Source organism: Miniopterus natalensis, chromosome 15, assembly GCF_054644295.1.
Source record: "Miniopterus natalensis isolate mMinNat1 chromosome 15, mMinNat1.hap1, whole genome shotgun sequence".
Classification (NCBI taxonomy): Eukaryota; Metazoa; Chordata; class Mammalia; order Chiroptera; family Miniopteridae; genus Miniopterus; species Miniopterus natalensis.
The window spans coordinates 9422639-9444971 of NC_142095.1; the positions used below are offsets into that span (position 1 = coordinate 9422639).

The 22333-nt window shown below is 45.5% G+C and overlaps 1 protein-coding gene across 1 annotated transcript in view; it reads right to left on the reverse strand.

Annotated features, from left to right (window-relative positions):
* The window catches only part of STAC (SH3 and cysteine rich domain), an 81009-nt gene that overhangs the window by 49423 nt on the left and 9253 nt on the right, over positions 1 to 22333 (reverse strand). The window contains exon 2 of the mRNA XM_087824876.1: positions 422 to 698. Coding sequence (XP_087681002.1) covers positions 422 to 698 — 277 coding nt within the window. The remainder of the gene's footprint in view (positions 1 to 421; positions 699 to 22333) is intronic.

The following is a 22333-nucleotide window of genomic DNA, read 5'->3' on the forward strand; positions in this document are numbered from 1 at the left end:
TAGGTCCCCCTGCAAAACTGAACCACTTATCCCCCAGTGCCCAGCATTTTGGTTGCCTCCTACTAATTCCCCATCTGCTAATTGGCCTTGGCTAAAAAGAGCTGTTTTGTTCAAAGTGATGTCCCCTGCCCAGGGCCTTCCCATGCTTAGTGAGAGGTGATGCAGGAGAGCAAATCCCAGACCTCCAGCCTCAATGCAAGTTGGACTACAAAGGTTTAAAGCTCCCTGGAGGATGGGCTGAAGGTTTTGTTACCTGCTTCCCTCACCTTTTCACAAATATTGTTCCCCCCAAACAATCTTCCTGCGTGTACCCCTCTGAGGTGCAGTCTGTCTGCAGGAAACGGGACCCATGCTACACGGCTCTCCCTTGGCTCTCCAGGGGACGCTGGGACCTGGAGGAGGTGGTGGGGGAAAGACTTACCCACAATCATGTGGTTGCAGACGTCACAGAAAGTGGGCTTCTTGAAGATGTGTTCCTGGAAGGCATGGGCCTTGCTGTTGCCTGGGTGCAAGCCAGCCCTGGTGGGAGTGGACGTCAGGCTTCCGGGGGCGGGGAGTGGGCTAGAGCTGGGGCTGACCTCAGCCAGCACGTCCCCTTGCAGCTTCGCGTCGCTGTTGGTTCGCTGGAAGAAGTTGTCAGCACTTTTGCTCCGTAGACTCTTGGTCTTGAAAGAAAGTGATCGTTTTAGTTTCTGGAGCTGCAATGCAACGACAGAACAGACGCTCTTACGATCGATCGTGCAGACTCATGCAGGGGGTGGCGGCCGCTCCATGCACTGCACTGTCCCCACGACCCCCTCAGCCCTCCCAGAGGGGCATAGATGTCCCTTTGTGGGTGGGCTGACGCCAGTGCCCAGAGGGAACTCAGCAGCCCACCCCTGCCAAGCCAGACTGCAGAAAGAGGGTGTTCAAAGTGATGTCCCCTGCCCAGGGCCTTCCCATACTTAGTAAGAGGCGATGCAGGGGTACAAATCCCAGACCGCCAGCCTCAATGAAAGTCAGCTTCTGCCCCTACTCCCCCTCCCTTCCTCCTTGAGGTCCCTCTAATGTGCTGTCAAAATATCCCATGACACTGGGCTTCGACACCATTTGCCTTTTGAATTTGAATTGTGGAAATATCACATGTACAAACTCCTGGGCTCAGAGGCTGGGTCTGTAATGCCCAAGTCTCTGCCAGCCTTTCTGTCTCATGGTCACTTAGCAGCCGTTTGTTTCTTTACAGAGCGAAGCAGGAGAGGCCACTGTCAGACTCAGAATCAATCTGGCTTAACCATCCAGAGAACACAAACCAGAAACTCTCAGGCCTGCTTGGGTCTAAATCATATGGGTGAGTAACCTTTGTGTGCTCAGATGTCTCTCTCTGTGTGTATGTGTTTGAGGTGGGCACTGTGGAATTATCTATTTGACATTCTCTGCTCTTCCCCTTCCCCTGCTGCTTGTTGTTGGCCATTTGGCAAACTAGGCCATTTCTCCTTTGCCTTTGGGACTCACAAGGAGGCTTGGAAAAGTTCTAACTTCCAAAAGTCTGGGTTTGATCCAGTCTGAACCTCCAATCCAGTCCTCACAGTGGAGCTAGACGGGTCTTTTGGAAACACAGGTGTGAGCATGTGTTTAAAGTCCTTCATGAAGTTTCCTTTGTTCTTAAATTTAAAGAAAAGCTCATTGTCATGGGCTCCAGCGACTGGCCAATTCTGGATCCCAATGACAGCGTGCACTGCTGTCTACCTTGCTCTGTTCATCCCAGCCACAGTGGCCTTTAAAAAGTCTCTGGTATTTACTATGCATTTTTGTCTTGATTTTTATTTTAGAGAGAGAAGAAGGGAGAGGAAGAGAGAGAGAGAAACATTGATGTGAGAGCAATATATGGATTGGCTGCCTCTTGCAAGCCCCCACTGGGGATCAAGCCCACAGCCCTAGGTATGTGCCCTGACTGGGAACTGAACTGGCGACCTCTTGGTGCACAGGACAATGCCCAACCAACTGAGCCACACTGGCCAGGGCTTTACAATGCATTTTTATCACCAGCCCTTAGTATACAGTTTTCCCTCTGCCCAGATAAAAGAAATGAACCACTTAATAGCTGCCTGACATGCAATAGGTCACTTTGCCTTTTAGATGGTTCCTTTTGTAATTGAACATTCATAGGGACTTGGCCTATTGCCTGGAATGGATGACCATGGCCTAAAAGCTGCAGACAAAAGATTCTAAGCACATTATTCTAATAAAGGCCTGCATCAAGTGTGGTCAACCCCCCTACAGGACACATAAAGTAGTTGATCTGGGCTGCCAAGCCTAGCCACCTCTGCGTCAGTCCCCCAACTTCTCCCTAAGAAGATCAGAAAGACGTGATGCTCTTCAGTGCTGGGCAGTAGACTTCAAAAATGCTGTAATTCTCTACCTTTCGCCATTTGCAATGTGACTTTACAGCTCCTCCCATCAAAGGTGGAGCATGTTTCCCACTCCTTGAATCTTGTTGGTTTTTGGGAATTTGATCAGTAGAAAGTGGCAGAGCGACTCAGCCAGTTCCAAGCCCAGGCCTCAAGGTGCCTCCCATGCTTCTGCCATCCATCTTGGAAATATGCCAAACTGCCATATGAACAAACCCAGCTCAGCCTGAAAGATGATGGGAGACACATGGCCCAGTCACTTTCCATCACTCAAGTGAGACCCCAGAAGCAGAGCCACCTGCCTCCCTGCAAGGGCTACAGGAGTGTAGATGAGAGCAGAAGGACTGTGCAGCTGAGTCCCGCTCAAATTGTCAACCCACAGAACCATCAACTAAAGAGATGGCTAGTCTTTTAAACCATTAAGTTGGGTGTCCATTGTGTGTACACAAGACAATGCTGTTCACCCCACTTTCCTAGCACGTGATGGGAATGTACTTTGTTGCTCATTTGAAGTTGATGGTGGCCATGTGAGGCCAACTCTCCACTTCATGTAACTGTACAGAGGGGAGGCCCTGCAGGGCCCTCTAGAGAAGCCCCACTGGGGCCAGCAATGGGGCATCACCAGCCAGAAAGGGCTAGCCAGAGAAGCAGCACCATCATTCATAGGAAGGTCAGAAATAGTGGGCCAGCCAAGACTTTTCTCTTGTCGCTTTCCCTCTGCCCTACAGCCCAAACCTGCCAGAGGAGCTGGGGCTGTGGAAGAAGCAGGAAGAGGGAGGTGCTCCTGAGTTATTCTGGAGTTGTTACCGTACATAACTTAGCACATCCTGACGGATGTAGGAGACTGGAGCCAGGAGCCCCTGGGAGCACAGCACTTATTTGGAGGTGGACCCTCCATCTCCAGCAAATGTACCTGAGACAAAGGAATGAGACAATCAGTCTCTGAGCCTGAGCCACACCGAGGTGAGGACCTGGAAGCAGCAAATGAGCAGAACAGACCTTCTGCACTTCAGGTCCTTCTGGCTATATGCTGGCCTGGTGCTGGAGGGAAGGAGACTTGGTGAGATTGGAACTTTATCTTAGACAGATTTTAATAAATTAAAGTGACCAGGAAGTTAAAGAATCTGCCAAGATTTTGTCAATGAAGACTCTGCCCTGAGAGATGTAGCTGGAAATTCTGTCAGACCTTCAGAGCCTGCCTGCCTCTAGAGCTTGAGAATTTTCCCTGGTAGCCAATGTGACATTTCTTATTCAAGTGGACAGCTTCAGAGAAATGCCTACAAGTTAAAAATTCCGAGCAGTGAGCTCAAAGGGACATGCTTTCTCCAATTATCCCTAAAAGAGCAGAGGCCAGATGGGAACACATGAAGTGTAGAAATAGAAGCAACACCTGATAATAGCAGATGTTGCAAAATGATTAGCTTCCATACACCACTGCCACCGCCCATCCATTCTATTTTTAATAATAATGGTGAAAGGAACAGCTACTCTCGAGTACTTTACCATGTGCTAAAACCTGCTCTAAATAGTTTCCTTCCTGTAATCATCCCAGTAAGCCTATGACTAGAGGATCCTTCCTTCATTCATTAAAATAATTCATTCAATAAATACTTATTGGGCTACTACTCTGAGTCAGACCTAGCCCTTGGCTTTGGGGATGCAGCAATAAAAAAAAAAAGTAAAATTCTTCTTAAGGTTTTAATGTCTAGTGGGTAGAGATAGAAAATAAATAGGTAATCAAAAATATATAATAATAATATAAATTTGGGTAGGGATAAGGGATATGAAGAGAATAAAAGCAGAGCCAGGCTTTAAAAGGTGGTGAACAGGGCTTCTCGGACAGGTGACACTGGAGCAGGGACACAAAGGAAGTGAGGGAGGGAGCTACTTTGGAGAAGAGCCTCCTGGGTATTGGGGAAACCAAGGGCAAAAGCCCCTACAGGAGAGCAAGATGGGTGTGTTTGAGGATCTGTTAGAGGTCAGTGTGTCTGGAACTGAGAAATGAGGGAGAGAAAGCAGAGAGGTCAAGGGCCAGCTTCATGCTGGAATTTGCAGGACAGAGCAAGGGCTTTGGAGTTTATCCTAAGGGGGACAGGGCCTGACCCTTCTTTTAAAAGGGTTACTCTGGCTACTGTGTGGAAAGTAGACTACAGGAGAGCGTGATGGGAGCAGGGAGACTGGTTGGGAGACTTGCAAGTATCCTGGTGAGAAGTAATTCTGGCTTGTCTAAATATACTTATAGTAAGAATAAGCGTATTTGGGGCGCAATTTGAAGGTAGAACCAGCTGGGTTTGTTGAGGAGCTGGAGGGAGAGTATGAGGAAAAGAGGGGAGGCAATGATGATTTCAAGAGTTTCGACTTGAGCAACTGGGTGAGTGGAGGCCACTTACTGAAAGGAAGGACACTGGTGTAGGGAGCGGGACGGGGGTCAGAGCAGAGTTTTGGGTAAGCTAAGTTTGAAACGCTTGCTTTGAATTCAAGTTTTGCTGCCCAACAGGCAGTTAAATATCCAATTCTGGGACTTGGAAGACAGGTCCAAGCTGCCGTAACACAGTGGGGAGTCACGAGCATGTAGATGGCATGTGACGCCGTGAGACTGGATGAGATCACTATGTAGCGATGTGGACACTCAAGAGAAGCGATCTGAGGACAGAGCCCTGCACATCAGGAAGATTAAGAACAAACAATTTGGACGGCAAGGAGATTAAGGACAAACAGAGAAATGTGAGAAGGAGGGGCTCGTGCGGAAGGAAGAAGGAGTAGAGAGAGGGATGCTCTGGAGCCCAGGGGCAGAAGATGACTCGGGGGAGCCGGAGCGACCGGCGGCACCGGGGAGGGCGGGTCCCGAGCCACGGGAGTGGAGGGGGTGGCTGTCGGGCCGGCTGAGGGGATGTCTTGGGGAGGCCTTGGTGGGAGCCTCAACAGGACCTTACCCTATTCCGCGAGGCGGTGGGGCTGAAAACCCCACTGATAAGGTTTCGGGAAAGAAGGGCTGGAGGGGAGGTGTGTGTGGGCAGAGCAGGGGGCTCTGCTGCGAAGGGGGCGGGTAAGAAGAAGCAGCCTGGGGGGCATGCAGCCTCAGGAGAGGCTTTCTCTTTTGTACTCTTTAAAGATGGGAGATCATTCCAGCATGTTGTGTATTGTTTAAGTGGGAGATTATTTCAGCGTGTTTTTAAGGACTCGGGAGAGAAGGGGGGAAATGCTGCAGTGATATCCCTGAGCAGAGGAGAGGCGAGGGGTGCAGCGAGGAGGAAGGATTGACTCTAAATCGGGACGAGGCAGTTTCAAGAGATGCAGAAGGAAACAGTCGGTGCTGGTTGGATCTTTCTTATGATTGCTTCTCTTTTCATCCATGAAAACGGAAACAAGCCTGTCTCCTGAGTGAGCAGAAGAGGGGAAGTGGAGGGGGGAGATGATGGAAGCTGGAAGGGAGAGAAGACACACGAGCTGCTTCAGAGAGCAGAGCGGGGACAGACTAGAGCAAGGCCCGGTGGAAGGACGGGAGGGCAGCAAGCGGGTCCACTTCAGGGTGTCAGCTCATTTTACCCGTGAGACAACCGAAGCCCAGAGTTAAATGGCTAGTCGGTTGCTGAAGGAAGATCCACATGTGGGCGTCTTTAACTCCAAAGCCCCTTAAGCCAAACAGACTTGCAGAAGAAGGTTTCCCCCCCGACCTCTTCCTGCTGGAAGCCCCCTGCTTAGTGTGCTTGGGAGCCAGCCGGGGTTTCAGCAGGCATCCACGTGGCTGCGTGTTGAGAAGCGCTTCGACGGCAATGCATTGGGGGAGAGCGGAAATCAGGCGTCATCAGAGCGATGGAACACAGAGAGGTACAGCCGGAAGGTGGCTGTGCTGGCGTGCCTATCGATTTACCAGTCTGTTCTGCAGTGGCCCGTAAAGTTAATTAACCAGCACGCAATTGATCATTACAGTCAGGATCTTAAGTCTGCACTGTGTGGGGAAGGGGGGAGGTCTGAGAGCAAACGCGTCTCAGCCCACGCAGGCACAAACCGGGAGGCGTAGTCACTATGCCAGCTCAGTTTCCTGCCTGTTGACATGAACCATGACGTCGCCTCTGCGGGCATATTCTTCCCTATTGAAGACCACACCAGTAACGCACTGGCTTTCGCTCCAGGATTGAAATGAGGTCATCAGAGAACATTCGATAAGCAAATGTCCAAACGTCTGTCTCATCCTGGATGCCCATATGTGATCTACGTCTTTGATATTAAGATGAACAATTTTTTCTTTTTCACATTTTAGATGTTCTCAAAGAGGGCTGTGCCTTTGCTCGAAGTGCTCATTCTTTCCTTTGGTTTTCCTGAATCGTCATTATCAAATCGATATAGGACAAGCAAGTAGGTTATTTGTCACGCTGTAGCAAGCAGAACAGTCCCTGTAAGTTGCCTCGGAACCCAGCTCCCTTCACACCCCATCAGCCAGGCAGATTCGCTTCTATTCCTGGTTAGGCTGTGGTTTGTCAGAGCTCTTCCCACACTCGCCCAAATATTTTACACAGGGCCCTGTGGGCAGGGAGTGAGTATTGGGTCTTTAGACATATAATAACTGTGATGAAGACTAACTTCCTCACCCACATTTGTACCCATCCACAGCCTCATTTCCTCTAAGGCAAGCATGATACATTCCAGCTCCTGATTTGATTCAGTTTAGATGGAGGCTTCAAGTCCGATATCGTCTTCTTGCATCTACCTGGCTCTGTCACAATCAGCCGCAAAAACCGGTTGTTAATGAATATATCGGTAAAGCAACAGTTATTGCATATGACCAACTGCACGCTCCCCACCGTGAGCTGTGTGGCTTGGGCAGTTCCCTCAAGCTCCTTGGCTTGGGTTCCATCAGTTAGTGGACAGGATGAGCTCAGCGGCTGCAAAGTTCCCTCCAACTCGGGCAGGTCGGCACAGTGAGGGAACAAGACTTGGCAACAGCGTCTACTCAGAGGAAATTGAAGATCTAATTCTGGAGACAAGTAGCAATGCTTAAAACTGTCCGAGGGTGACACAAGACCCTATATTTGTATTATCAAGTGAGAAGTGGAGTGTTTTGATTGCTGCCTGCTCCAATATGACAGAAAGGAGAGCTATCAATGGGGGCTGGAGTAGTCAGAGACATTCTTTCAAACTTTGATGGATGAATCAACTTTAAAACATGTAACTCGACTGTTGAAGCGCTTTGATGCCCCCCTTGCTTCTAGGTTATATCCAGGCTCCTTTCTGTGGGATGTACGACCCTTCCTGATGGATGTGGGCACCCACCTGCCCACCATTATGTCTGTTCACCCCTCCTCCACCCCAGGCACACAGACACACTAAGACCAGCCCCCAGATTTTCAAGGATTTTCAAAGGCCTTCAGTGCCTATGGGCACCCAGGATGAGACGACATTTGGACATTTGCTTATCGAATGTTCTCTGATGACCTCATTTCAATCCTGGAAGATGCCTAATTCAGTGTATGTGGGAAACGCCTGATTCTCCTTAACTGCTTAACTTCTCTTTGGCATCTTGCCTGACCTTCCCTGCGGGTGGACTGGGGCTTTCTCTCCTGTGCAGCCCCAGCATGCAACAGGCCAGTCTGCAAACAGATGAGTGTATTCCTGTTGACCCTGAATCCTGGAACCAAAGGAAAAGTTCCATTCGTCAAGTTGAAAGGGGGCAGGGAGACGCGGTGACACACAGTCAAGGTAGAAGAGCTGCAGTGGTGGTCGGACAAGACCAGTGAGTGGGTTAAACTCAGAAAGCCTGGCACGTGATAGGTGCTCAATATTGAAAGAGTAAATGCAGGTGTGACTAGTTCTAAAGCTCAAGTAAACTTAACCATAAGAAAAACTGCTCACCACAGCATCCTCCAGAGAGTTCCAGAAAATTTTCCCTCTGCTATATTCTTGAGCAGTTCGTTACAACATGCCAGGCAGCCTGAAGAGGTTTGAGCAGATCGGATGAGTTCTGTAATGCCTCCTTGGGGCTCTCAGGCACATATTTCTAAGACTGGCCTAGAGGGAATATTGCAGTGGGCAGCTGAAGGCTGTGCAGAGCGGGGACCTGTGGCATTGCTGGTTGGTGGAGGACCTGCAAGGCTTGCAGGCTGGATGTTATGCCATAGGATGCTCACTGAGGTGTGGAGGAAGGCTGAGGTGTTTCGCAGGCCCATAGGCCTCTCAGCAGTCACATTAGCCCCAGGAGCATTGGGAAGGTTCAGCTCTACTCATCTCCTATCCGAGGTGGGACATGATTGAGTCCTAGAGCTCTTGTTTGTAAAATTCCTTGTTGATTCAGAAGTGGGCGAGTATAGTAGTGTTAGAGGTGGGGGTCTGCGTGAAAGAACAGACCACAGCTCATTTTCCCAGTGCAGGTTCTCAGCCCAAGGGCTAGGCCTGAGCTGGGGTGTCTGTGGATCGAGGCAAGAAGTAGGTTGGGGGGAATGAGGGGAACAGCAGTGAATTAACTATCAGACTAACATTTTGCTTCAGATGGACTCAACTTTTAATACCTGACGATGAGATTCTTATGATCAACAATGAAAGCTATGACATATGCCCAAAATGTTGTTAAGAGGCAACAAACAAAGTTCCAACCAACCAAACTGGAAGAGTGTGAGAGGGGAAAAATAAGGCTGAAAGCTGAGGGCACTGCATCGAGTTCAGGCCCTTAATCAACTGGTTTCCTATCTCTAAGTTATTTTCACATACATTAGATAATTAGAGGCAGGAGCAGAACTTGAATCCAAGCTTCTGAGTTCACATCTGGAGACCTTTCCCATAGCCTGGTTCTGATATTTTGTATTATAATATTGATGTCTTGAAAAACATGGCTAATAAAGTCAACGTATATGCTGAATCCTTTGTGTATCTCCTACACTGTTTGTGATCCTTGGCTTTTAATTTTCAAAGCCCTTGGAACACCTCTAAAGCTTAGATTTACAGGTACCTAGTAAATGCTTTTTGATTAGACAGCTCGCAGCTTCAAAGGCTGCTTGGAGAATCAGAGCAGCAAGAGGAATCCAGACTCGGTTTATTTATTTATTTTTAAATATATCTTATTGATTTCAGAGAGAGGAAGGGAGAGGGAGAGAGAGATAGAGAGTCATTGATTGGCTGCCTCCTGCAAGCCCCCGACTGGCGATTGAGCCCGCAACCCGGGCCTGTGCCCTGACCGGGAATCGAACCACAATCTACTGGATCCTAGGTTGATGCTCAGCCTCTGAGCCACGCCCGGCTGGGCATAGTTATTACAACATTAACTGTATTTCCTATGCTGTTCTTTACATCCCCATGACTGTTCCCTACCAATGTGTACTCCTTAATCCCTTCACCCTTTTCACCCATCCCCCGAACCCCCTTCCCACCTGGCAACCGTCAAAATGTTCTCAGTATCTGTGAGTCTATTTCTGCTCTGCTTGTTTATTTTGTTTTTTAGATTCCACATATAAGTGAGACCATCTGACACTTGTCTTCCTCTGTCTGCCTTATTTCAAGCAGCAGCGCCCTCCAGGTGCGCCCGCGTTGCGGGTGCAAAGCTTTCACTCTTCGGCGGCTGAAGCCTATGCCACTGTACACACGCACCTCTTCTCCCTGACCCGCTCAGCTGCTGATGGGCACTCAGGCAGCTTCCTATCCCGGCTCTTGTCAATGCGGCAGTGAACACATGGGCGTATCTGTCTTTTTGATTTAGTGTTTTGGGGTTTTTCAGGTAAGCACCCAGAAGTGGGACTGCTGGGCCCTTCTCTGTCTGTTGTTATAGCCTTTTTTGTTTTAAAGTTTATTTTGTCTGGTATAAGTGTTGCTACCCCAGGGTTGGTTGAGCTGTGTTCATTTGTTTCCATTTTAATGGGATATCTTTGTCCACCCCTTTACTTTTATCTGTGTGTGTCTTTTGCTTGGAAGTGAGCCTCTTGTAGACAGCGTACATATGGGTGTTGTTTCATCCATATGTCTTTTGATTGGAGCATTTAATCAAGCCTGTGGCCACTTAGCAAGATGTAGGGGCATGCTGAGGCCAGATGTAGCTTATCTGGGGTTTGCGAACCTTTGAGTGATTTTAGGGAAGTCCAAAGCCTGAGGCGAGACAGGCCTTTTGTACGGAAGAGCCACTGGAAAGCGCTTGGATTTGGCCCATAAGCTGGGTGATGCAGGGCCTCCGGGAATCAGCAGGGCAGATGAACTGAGTCAGCCGGCCAGGCTGATGGAGTCTCAGGTATGGCACTGGCCTGCTGGTTCTGGGGGGGGAGGGCTCAGCAAAGGAACACTGGCCTCTGCCAGCACTTCTGTCTGGGAGAAAGCTGCCCCTCCAGGCCTCCTCCTGATGCCTGACAACTCACTTCCTCCGCAGATGTCCCTGGTGCCTTTCGAGCTGCCGCCCGGCCCTGGAGGTTAGAGCAATGAGTTCAGGTAAGTCCATGTGTGGGCCCCTTAGGGGGAACTGCCTGGGCCTCCAGCAGCCCTCTGTCTAGCTCAGCCACCATCCCGCTGGTTTTTATAGCCACAGATCATGGGCACTTCTCTTCCCAGCTCTGGAACCCTGGGCTGGGGGGCTAGATGCGGGGCTGGAAAAGTCTCTTCTGGTTTTTATCTGCCACATGGGTGTGGGACCGGCCTGCTCTGCTTCTTTGTCCCTCCTACCAGTCTCTGTGGCTTCTTTTTATCCTCAGGTGTAGGATTTCTGTTCAACTAGGTTTCAGGTGGTTCTCAGTGATGGTTAGTCTGCAGCTTAGTTATAATTTTGATGTGGCTGTGGGAGGTTCTGAGAACCGTGTTTACCTGTGCTGCCGTCTTGACTGGAAGCTCTACTAGCCAGTATTTTGTAGGATGTCCTTTAACTTGGGTTTGTCTGATGCTTTCTCTCTGTTAGATTGAAGTTATATATTTTTGGTAAGAGTAGGACAAAAGTGATGCATTCCCAGTGTAGCCTATTAGGAAGTACCTGACGTCAGTATGTCCCATTACGGGTGATGTTCACTTTGTTCCCTGGGTTAGGTGATATTTGCCAGGTTGTTCCAATGTAAAATTACTAGTATTCTCTTTATAATGAATAAGTTTCATGTGTGGAAAATACTTTGAGATTATGCAAATATCCTGTTTGTCATCAGGTGTTTGCCCTCTCATTTCAACATCCATTGATGAGTCTTGCCTAAAAATCTTACTACCTGGTGTTTGCCTAATGGTGATGTTCTATTTCCATTAGTCCTTCTATTTTTATTTATTTTCCTTTTTGTTTCCCTTGCTGTTGAAGTCAAATCCACAAAAATATCTCTAAGACTGATATCCAGAAGCTTGGCACCTATGTTTTCTTCTACATATTCTATGGTTTCAGGTCTTACATTCAAGTCTTTCGTCCATTTTGAGTTAATTTTTGTGTATGGTGTAAGATAGTGGCCTAGTTTCACTCTTTTGCACGTGGCTGTCCAGTTTTCCCAACACCATTAACTGAAGAAACTTTCCTTTCTCCACTGGATGTTTTTGACTCCCTCGTCATAAATTAGTTGTCCACATATGTGTTGTGAGTACAGTTAGGAATACATGAAACACAGAGTTTATTCTTATATTCTTATTTATCAATTATTGCATTATTTTTCATATAAACAACCGTAAACCTACTTTTGGCCCACCCTGTAATTAATTTTAGGTAATAGGTAAAAAAAAAAAAAAAAAAAAGATTTATAAACTTTCAACAATTTCTTAATTATCAGTAGAGCCAAATGTATTTTTAAATGTTTATAAGCCAATTTATGTGCCTCACATGGGCAGAAACTAAATGCTCAAAACTGAATCAGTTTTTCTAGTAAGTTATAGATCTTTTATTAATATGTAAATGTTTTACAGATTTATAAAAACTCTGCCATTTGTGTGGTAAATATTTTTCTCAGTTTGTCATTCACCTTTGACTTCACTCACCGACTATGTTTACGGTGGATGGATTTAAATGTTTCTGGAGTCAAATTCATCTACGGCGCTGCTGCTCTAATACAATCATGGCTGGCACTTATTGGGGATTTACTATTTGCTTATTTCATGTGATCGTGAGGCTGTTGTATCACTCAGTGAATGCTATAAACTTACACGACCTCCCGTCTAGCTTAAGGTATAATACAAGGACTCGAACAACAGCACATGGATACTAAAGTGATCACAGGGGACTTTCCTCACTATATTTAAGCACAAATTCCAGATCTTGAAAACCTCTTTTCATTTAGAAATGAAGGGACATAAAACACACACCAATAATATGGGGCCTGGGAAGCGTCTAAAACATAAAGTGAGTGGAGATTAGAACACTCAGGCAGTAAAGGAAGAACATAATTATAAAAACACTGACTATTGGAATAAAAAGTAATTTTTACATGCTCTCTACTGTGTGCTCTCAATAAATTTGAAGAAATATAATTTTAGTGTACAAATATCTAAATATAAAGTAAGATGAGCTGAGATGATCCAAGGGGGCTAGGAAGGGAGGGATCTGGAAAGGAAGAATCTGTAGGAACAGTGACAGCCCAGGAGCATTTAAAACAACTGGGAAAGGTAAATGCCAGGAAAGCAGCCCTGCAGAAAGGCTGCTCAGGGACAGGGAGGCAGGTTTGTGACACTCCACGGAACACCAAGGGAATGGAGTTGAAAACCGGTAGAGAAGATAATAGTAGAGACGATCTAAAGAAAGAATTGGGTTCCAAAGAAGACTTCAGAATGACCACAGCAGAAGCTTTCAAAGATAAGAGAGCTCCTGGGCTAAATGAGGAAGGGAGGCCCGTGCGTCGGGTCAGCCTAGTGAGAAGAGACACCTCTTCTCCTGCCAGCCTCTTAAGGGGCCTGTCAGAACCTTGGGGTGTCACAAGTGAAGGACATCCAAGCCCGCAGGCAGGAGAACGGGTCATCCACGGAGAGAGAAACCCGAGGCTCACTTCAGATTTTCTCTTCTATCATATGAAACGATGCAAGACGGAGCTATGACCCAAGTATGCTTAAGCCAGACAAATTAGCATTCACGAGCAGAGAAAACAAAAGATTGGAAACTATGGAAAACACGAAGCTTAAAAGGACTTGCGCTTGGAATAATTTAAACATGGTTGAGTTAAAAGTGACTGCTGTAAACAGTTCACAAAATTCACCTGTTATAAATACGTAATGAAACAGATGACACATAATTTAGAAGTGACTTAGCAGTAATAAAAATACCATGACTTGTAGTAACAGAACAAAGCAGTGGAGGTGGGGGGTGTCTGGGAGTGGGGATGGGGGGGGGCGGGAGAAAGTCAGGTTGTGCTAATGTCCTCACTTCATATGGAGGACAGGTAACAACAGCAATGGCACCTGCATCCGTTACAGCCGACACGAGAGTCCTTAACTGCGTGTTGCATGCGGTTTAGAGCTTCAGATGAATCATCTCTTTTACCCTCCAACTCGCCCTGTCAGAGAGGCCCTGCTATTATTGCGCTCATTCAGGATGCCAACGGAGACGGGCGTGCCCATTCTCAATATTGATAATTAGGAGCACATAGTTGCAGTAAGTGCTAGTCGAATTTTAAAAGTAGCCATTAGTATATGTAAAAAATTGGATTGTGTTCAGCTGATTGGGGAAAAAGTTCAGATAGCAAAGAATAGTTTTAAAAAAAAGAAAATAAAAGAGTCAGGAGCATGAAAACTTCCAGAAACAGAAAATAAAATAACAGAGATAAAAATCAAACATATGACAGTAAATGCTCACGATTAGGTTTCTCATTAAATCCATTTAAAATGTAGTTTCGAAGATCCCCACTAAAACCAAAATAACTCCTGGAGATTAAATAAGTGGCGAATGCTGGCGAAGGAGAGGGCCTTGCAGTATCGCCGTCATCTGGAACAGAATTTACGCTGAGAGCAGGCGGTGGGGCAGCGTGGGAAGTTAGTCAGTGGGGATGGAGCCATCGTAAAGGAGTTTCAACAGTGGGGAGCTGTTACACACCAAATAGCAGAGCATTCACAATATATAAAACTTTTAAACTGTGAAAATGAAATAGAAAGAAACGAATCAGTAATGAAAGACTTTAACTGATTTTCTCCAAATCCGTGATAAATCTAACATCGTAAAAGAAAGTATAAAATATCTGAACAGTTGAATTTATAATGTATGTTTAATCACGAGTACCAAGCTCTTCACGCTTCAGGAAATACATATTCATTTCAAGGGCCTATGAGACACCCGCCAAAAATTACCTTATAAGCAACCACAAAGGAATCCTCAATGAGTTCCATAAAATAGATGATTAGACAGGCTACATACGATGAGCACAGAGCTGTAACACAAGAATTTAATAACCTAAAATAACATAGGCAAATAACATAAAAACACCTAGCCAATTGGAAATGAACCCCCCTTCTCAATAGCTTGCATGTGCACACCCGCTGCTTCTCATGCAGAGTATTCAGACAATAACGTTGGGAGTAAGAATCATAAACGTTTAAGAGATATAATCGCAGTTGTATTCAGGAGTGATTGCAAAGCCCTAAATGCTTTCATTGTTACAAATGACAATGAAAGTTGGTGAACTAAGAATGTAACTAAAAAACCCCAAAACTATTGAAATAACAACAAAAGTACAAGGAAATCAGGGGACAGCGCTGCATAAATAAAAGCAGAAATGAAAGAAAATCATGGACTAGATAAACCCAAGAACTAGTTTATTGGAAAAAATACTAAAATAGAAAAATACTTGGTCTAATTAGGAAGAATGGAACAATGTCTCCACTAAATATACAAAATTTTGAATGAGGAAAGAGGTAGACTCACAAATGCAAGTGATTTGAGATCCTTTATTGATACTTGGAAATTTGGTTTGAAAGGATAACTTTCTAAGAAAATATAAATTGCTAAGATTAATTTAGAAATGGTAGAATAGCTGATTAGCTCAATTACTATAAAAAATGAGAAATTGTTTTAAAATGATTATCTGCAAAAAGGCTGCTGGACCCAATGCAATTGGTAAGAAGTGGTGTGTTGTGGACATATTTGGAAGTGGAGTCGATGAGATTTCTTAGTGGGTTGGATGGAGGGTGTGAGAAGAGAGTAACCAGGGGTGAGTCCAGGGCTTTTGGTCCGAGCAGTTGCCATTTACTGAGATGATGGACAGTAGGAAGAAGCGTGTTTGATGAGAGGAGGGAATGAATATGGGGCAATTGTTTTGATGGGTTAATTTTGTGATGACTTTAGATATTCATGTGAAGATGTGGTGTCAAGAGACTTTAAATCCTCTAAATTTACAGTCCTAAGCACCACACCCAACTGCATTTATAAGCCAGAGGCCAGATGGCAAGGCACCAGAGTGGACAGCATGAATTATGAGATGTGTCTGAAGATGAAGACAAAGGCCAATCAGGAATTACAAACACCCTGAGAGTCTAGCTTTTCAGCCTCCGTTTGCTGCCAAACCCATCAATACCTTACCAAGAAGATGGGCATGTGTATCTGTTTGGTTAATTATCTCAGCCTGAGATATGCACTGATCCTATTTTAATGTAGACAACAGAGAGAACTCCTCCCCGTAAAGATTTCCTCCAAAACAAACACAAATGGTATAAACATGGTTGTAACGCAGCGTGAAAATGCCAAAGCACTCTGGGGAGATGATTGCCCCCTTGGTCAAGCTGCCTGGCTTTGAGGCCTGGTTTTGTTTCCTAATAGCTCTATTAACCTCTTCATGAATGGAAAACATAGGCTGTTGAGATAATTCAAAGAGACAGTTTCCATAAAGCTCTAAGCACAGAGTCTGGGACATAGCTTCAACCCAATAAATATTAGCTGTTGTTTCTTAAATTCACAGAAGCATGTGCTACAGACACACGCAACTCGCTGACTCCGTATCTTTACACCCAGGCTCTGGTGAACACAGTAGTAAATCTACCTCTACGGTACACGCACGATATGCCCTAGAAAACGCCTTATATTTTCTCCCTCCCTCGCTGCCTGTCGCGCCTGCCTCTGCCTGGGTAACGTTACCTTTCCATGCTTTTCAAGAATAGAAAGATGATTTTCCCTTTTCTTCCAAAAGCTGCCTGTCACTATGGATGCCTGCCACGGCTCACGGCTGGCTGTCCTCCTCAATGAGTGACAGATACTCTCAGGAAATCGCTTTCTCTAAAAATAGACCACCCCGCTGATCCTTAGCTCCAGTTCTCATTTCCATACACCTTGAGAGGAAAGAAACAATCCCTTCTTCTAAGAGACTTATGCTGATCTGTCCCAGGCAACGCGACTCGGTGAAAAGGAACGAATCTCTCCCGTTTTGCAAAGTGCCCTAGTTTTGCCTCACCTGGTTATTGGATTGATAGAAGATGGAAATGTGGCAGGTTTCTCCCAGCCCTGTCAGCTGGATGTTCACTCTGTTTGGCTTTAGGGAGCCTTTTACCTGGAGCACTTTACCTTGATAATTTAATGTGTGACTTGCCTGCTCTGTCTTCCTTCAGATTCACGTGAATGAACCGAACGGGTACAGGGTACCTTTCAAGTCAGAGTCACTGTGTAGAAGCAGAGGAATTGCTCTCAGCACTATAGGCCAACTAAACTTTTGATGAACACTACTCCCCAGAGTTCACTTGGCTTTCTGGGGCAAGGACCACTCAGTTCACCTCATCTCTACTGCTGCAATGCATGTTTTTTTTGCAAATAAATAAATAAATAAAATACAAATACAGCGACATTTAGAATGCACCATATGTTAGAAAAAACAACAGTGTTGGCCCAGTGCTAATGGAGCCTAAGCATGAATTCTATTTATCTCCTTATAACCTTAATATCCATAATCTAACTAAATTCTGATTTGGACCACCCAGCTCCCCTGATTTGGACTGGAAAGAGGCAATCAAGGTGTTAAAAGGAGCAGTTGGATCTTTCTCTACAGCCTATGTCATCCGTTTGGCTCAAATAAACTCATGAAATTTCAAAAGAAAAAAAGAAAGAGAGAGATCTTAATATCAGATCATTGGCAGCTCCTCTAACGCCTGCCTCGGCACACTTACTCTGGGTCTTCCCACCGGGGAGCACTGAATCTGGAAGACTACAGGAAATATGTCCAATCTATATTTGTATCCTAGATGTTGCTCAGTAAAATCAGGGGCAATGGATTTTGCACGTTTCACGCTGGTGACTTTGATATTCCCAGGACAGAGGTAGCTCCTCTCTACATCAATGCCGTTATTATCTTTATTGTAATCATCATCATTAATATTTCCAACCATAGTATGTGAAGTAAGGAAACCATAATATTTTGCACTGACACACACACAATCATTTAGGTACCTACCATTGCAAGTATTGTATTAAAAAACCCAGAGCCAACCTGGCTTAAACAATAGGGACACCAAGCTTCAAATGAGGTTGCAGTGCTGGCTGGCACCTCAATTTCATTCTGGTAAAATTCTAAGCAAAGGGGCCTAGACTCTGACTTGTACCTAGACTCCTGACTCACAGACACTGTGAGATAATAAATGGGTGTTGTTTGAAGGTGGTAAAGTTGTGGCATTTTGTTATGCAGGAACAGAAATTAATATACCCACTGTGGACTGTTGGATAAGAGAGAAATAAACTTATTCTTTGTGGCAAGCCATTCAGCATTGGCAGTTCATAGCAGCTAGCATTTCCTTAACTAAATATGATGGCATTAATAAGAATGCTCATATAAAGGCAGTAAATGCCCCATCAAAGTGCAGGGGCTGTTTCCGCTGGAAACCTTGTTCTCGAGATGGTCTTCTGGGGCTGGCCCACAGCACAGCTGTACCTGATAATGAAATGGAATTCTGAATAGCAATGATATATTAGTTGTCACCTCCAAATTACAGCACTTTTCATTTATGGGATCTGGCTTGCTCCAATTAATTAGAATCTGGGCCAGATACATAAAGCATGATACCTCTGAGAACCATCAGGACTGTCTGTCACATTTATGCAGTAGATAAGGCATTGTATTTCTGATAGGATTGGCAGGATTTAAGGATTTTTTTATTGTGTGTTTTTTTGTTTTTGTTTTTTTAAACGAAACAAGCACACTAACATCTAATCTACTCAAACAGGGAAGTAGGAGTCCAGCCTTTTGCAGCCTTAAAATGTCATATAACTTTTTGAATAGACCCACTAGCTCTCATATAAGTGAACATGATGTTAATGCCAGGTACTGTGATATTAATCCATATAAGCTTTCTCATTGAATGTTTACTAGACCCTGAAAAGAAAGTGTGAATGAAAAAGGGGCTATGTACAAGTTCAGTGGCCCAAAGTAACCTCACAGGGTGATTTGATCATAAAGTCCTAACTGGGCAGGACATGGTGGGTAGTCAGGAGCCGGGTCTATCAAAGATTTATCTTAAGTAAGCCCTGTCTGTTCTTGTGCATCATGGTTAACACACCTTTGAAATACCAGAAGTAATCCTCTTTCCCAGACCCCTCGGGGGCACAGCCACCCCAAGGGAGCACATAGTCTTGTTAACTATCCTGTAACCCAGTCATAGGGATTTCCCCACCTTGCTTTCTCCCACCTTCCCACCTTCATGTAATCTTCCTTCTGCTCCCTCCTAAATTCCAAATGTATGAAAAAGAAACTGCAAAACTGTCACTCTCCGGAGCATTGGAGATCTCACTTCTGGACACATCATCAGTTTGGCTCAAATAAACTCATAAACATTCTCTATAGGATTAGACATTCTTGTGTTGACAAGAGTAATACGAACCCTGCTTTATTGGTGAGGAACTGAAGGCTTCTTATTTTTCCAAAAATTCATTCTCATGCATTGATTGTCCCTTAAAAACCCCCCCAAAACCAGTTTTTGACATGATCACTATACTTCTTGAGCCTCTCTGAAGATACCAATGAGAAAATTTTAAAATTTAGTCAAGCTCCTTGTGCAAACTCTTATTTCTCTGGGTTTGTTTACTTGGCTTGTGGACACTGGTCCTTCTCATTCATGCTTTAGTCATCTCTCGCACTGATGTGCGAGGAGTCAGCTTGGTCCTATCGGTGCTGGGCTGAGTTTCCTCTGGGGGTAAGGCTCCGAGTCAAGCTCCCCCTGCATCATCGGGGTTGAGAGGGCTGACAGGCAGCCTCTGCTTTAGGACATAATACAGGCGGGGATCAAGCAGGACGGAGACCCCACAAATGCCAGTGGATAGAGGGTTTTGCTTTGAGGCTTGAGTGTTTTCATGTATTTTATTCTGGGTAGAGCTGCCTTCTGTTTATTTTCCTTCAGTTATGATTTTTGAAGTCTGGAACTACCTTGGGCTCTGGCCCCTGAATCCATTCTGGGTGGCCTCCTAGGCTAATGTTCCAGGTAGTTTAGACAGCAATCCTGAGGTGTTAGCCTCAGGCAGGAGGAGCCTGGGTCTCTAGCTCTCTGTCTTCTTGGGGAATGAGGAGGAATGACAGGACTTCTGTACTGTGGGAAGCTCTTAATTACTCACCCGGTAGCTGCCAACACCATCCCTGCTTTGCATCTGCTGACCCAGGGCAGGTAGAAACCTGAGGCAGTGGGTGCCGTTGGGGCCCTGGCACCTTGGCACCCACCGCTCAGCTGCTTTGGTCTACAGATCACTCTTTCTTCCAAGAATTGCCCTCAGCTAATGGCAACTATCTCCCCGGAGAGATTATGCACCCCCCTCCCCCAAACTTTGTGCCAAAGACCGACGGATACAGGGGAAGGTCCTGCCACGTTGCCTTAAGGCAGGGACAGCTCTGGTGGTGTCTCTGCATCAGGCCAAGGCTTTACCTGAGGCCGCATTGTTGTTCAACACCACCTCCTGTCCTGTCGCCTCCCCTCCTCCTCGTAGGTTTCTCCTGCGAGCACAGCCTCAATAAATGACATGCTTCTGAACCTCAGGCTCTGCTTCTAGAGACCCCAACTTACGGTGCAGGATTAAGGAATAATGACAAATACGAACTCGGTACCTTCTGCGGCTACAGCAACTTTATATGTCCCCTCCGCCCCTCCCTCCCTTCCTTCCTAACACATTTTCATAGATGGTACTAGAATAGTCTTATTGCAAAGCTGAAACCGGCAGGCGGTATTCTAATCTGACCACGGGAAATGAGGTCAAGGCCGATGCTCTCCACGGGCCTCTGCCTGCCGCCCGGGAACCGGTCCGAGCGCAGGTGCTGGCTTCGGGCTCTCCCTGCAGCTCTCCCGCCAGGCTGCCGACAAACTTACACGCGAAGCTCCGATTAAGAACCAGAAAGGGTCCTGCCACGAAGGAAGATGGTTTGGCATCTTGCTCTTGGCTCCTGGTACACAAGTTTAAAATATCTCCCGCGTTCAACCCCATGATTTATTACAAATTAGATATCAGGTTTTTGACTTCCTGCTGTCTGCAAAAGTCACCTTATGGGCAGTCTATGATAGGAACCTGGCCAAAATAATTCCAACCACAAGAACAAACAAACGAATCACACACGAAACAACGCATGTGGCTTTCTGAGACAAGTCCACGAAGGCCACAGAACTCTAGGGCCCTGGGGTTATCAGAGCAGCTGAAGTTCCTCTGGAGGAAGGGCCCTCACAGTGACCGCGAATCTGCGCTGGAGGGGCTGCCACGGGCTGCGCTGTGTTTGGCAAGAAGCCTCTGGCTTTACGTCGTGTTCTTTCTTGTGTTCATCAGAAGGACCATAGGCGGCACGTTTTAATTTTGTAAGCTGGAGTTTTGATTTCCCCCTTTTGCTCCCCCCCCTTTGTTTCTGTCCTGTGCAACTCATTTGCGGAACTTGTTTAGATCCTTTCACTTACAGGCCACCCACCTGCCCAGACGAGACAGAGTCCACTATAGTAGTTAGGAAAAAAAATCACTCCATAGAAACTGATAATAATAGAAACCTCATATTTAGGAATTTATCTTTTAAAATGTCATTTGAGAGGTCCTGTCCATTGGAGATGAGCACTAGCTAACTCATTGACATATTAAGCACCCAGTAAGAACATATTAGTGAAACCAGCAGCTTTAGCTTAATCACTTTGCCTTTTAACTAAGAATTGAGGAATATCAAACCTATCAGGGAAACTCAGCAACTGACTTAGAGAAAATGCAGCCAAGAACTAGGACACATAAGCAAAAAGTCTGATAAATCACTACCAGACGAATCACTAAGTAAAAATTAAAAAAAATGCTACTCGCCCTCCTCGCCCCCAAGCAAATCCTCTATAAACTTCCCTGATATTAGGTTCAGTTTCTATTTTGCTTTAAGGAACATGAAATTCTAACCAGTTTGATGATTTAATTTTCCAGTACAAAAGCAAATTACAGGAAGCAAATTAGAATTCTCAACGTAGCCTGCAGAGAGAGATGGTCTTTGTGTAGGGGGAGTTAGAAAAATGTTGGAACCATACAGCAAAAAATTCAATAGCCGGTGTTTAAGAGGGCGATCCTGAGTAATCAGGAAAAGGAAATTACAAAAACAGTATAATTGCTTTGAAATTTACAAAGCATTTGCAGTTCTGTTGTATATGAATGAAATTCTTGTGGCATATCCTGCTTTTGAAAGCAGGGAAACAGAAACTGGATTATAGAAAAATTTGCAAGCAAAATTCCCAACAGGGAAATGCTTGGCACACAAAAGGCCATGTTCTCTGTTCTCAGGAAGGCTTGACTCTCCAGGATGCCTCTTCTCTTGAGCATCCTTGCCTGATGAGGTTTCCCTGGACTTCTTTGCGACAGAAAGAACTCATTTCCCCCAAAATGTAGAAGTCCAAGAAAATGTTTCAGGAAGAAAAGTAGCAACTAACTTTGCATAGTAGTAATAATGTGTTATCAGAAAATTATTTTAGCAATTTTCAATCATGAATCTCATTTAAAAGAGACACTGCATTTGTGCCATATGATATTTGTAATTTATCCAAGGAACTTCATTTGAAATTTCTTAATGAAACTCAGTAGGAAAATATTGTTCAATGAAGACAGATCCAATTTATAATTGACTTTTTGTATGTATATCCAA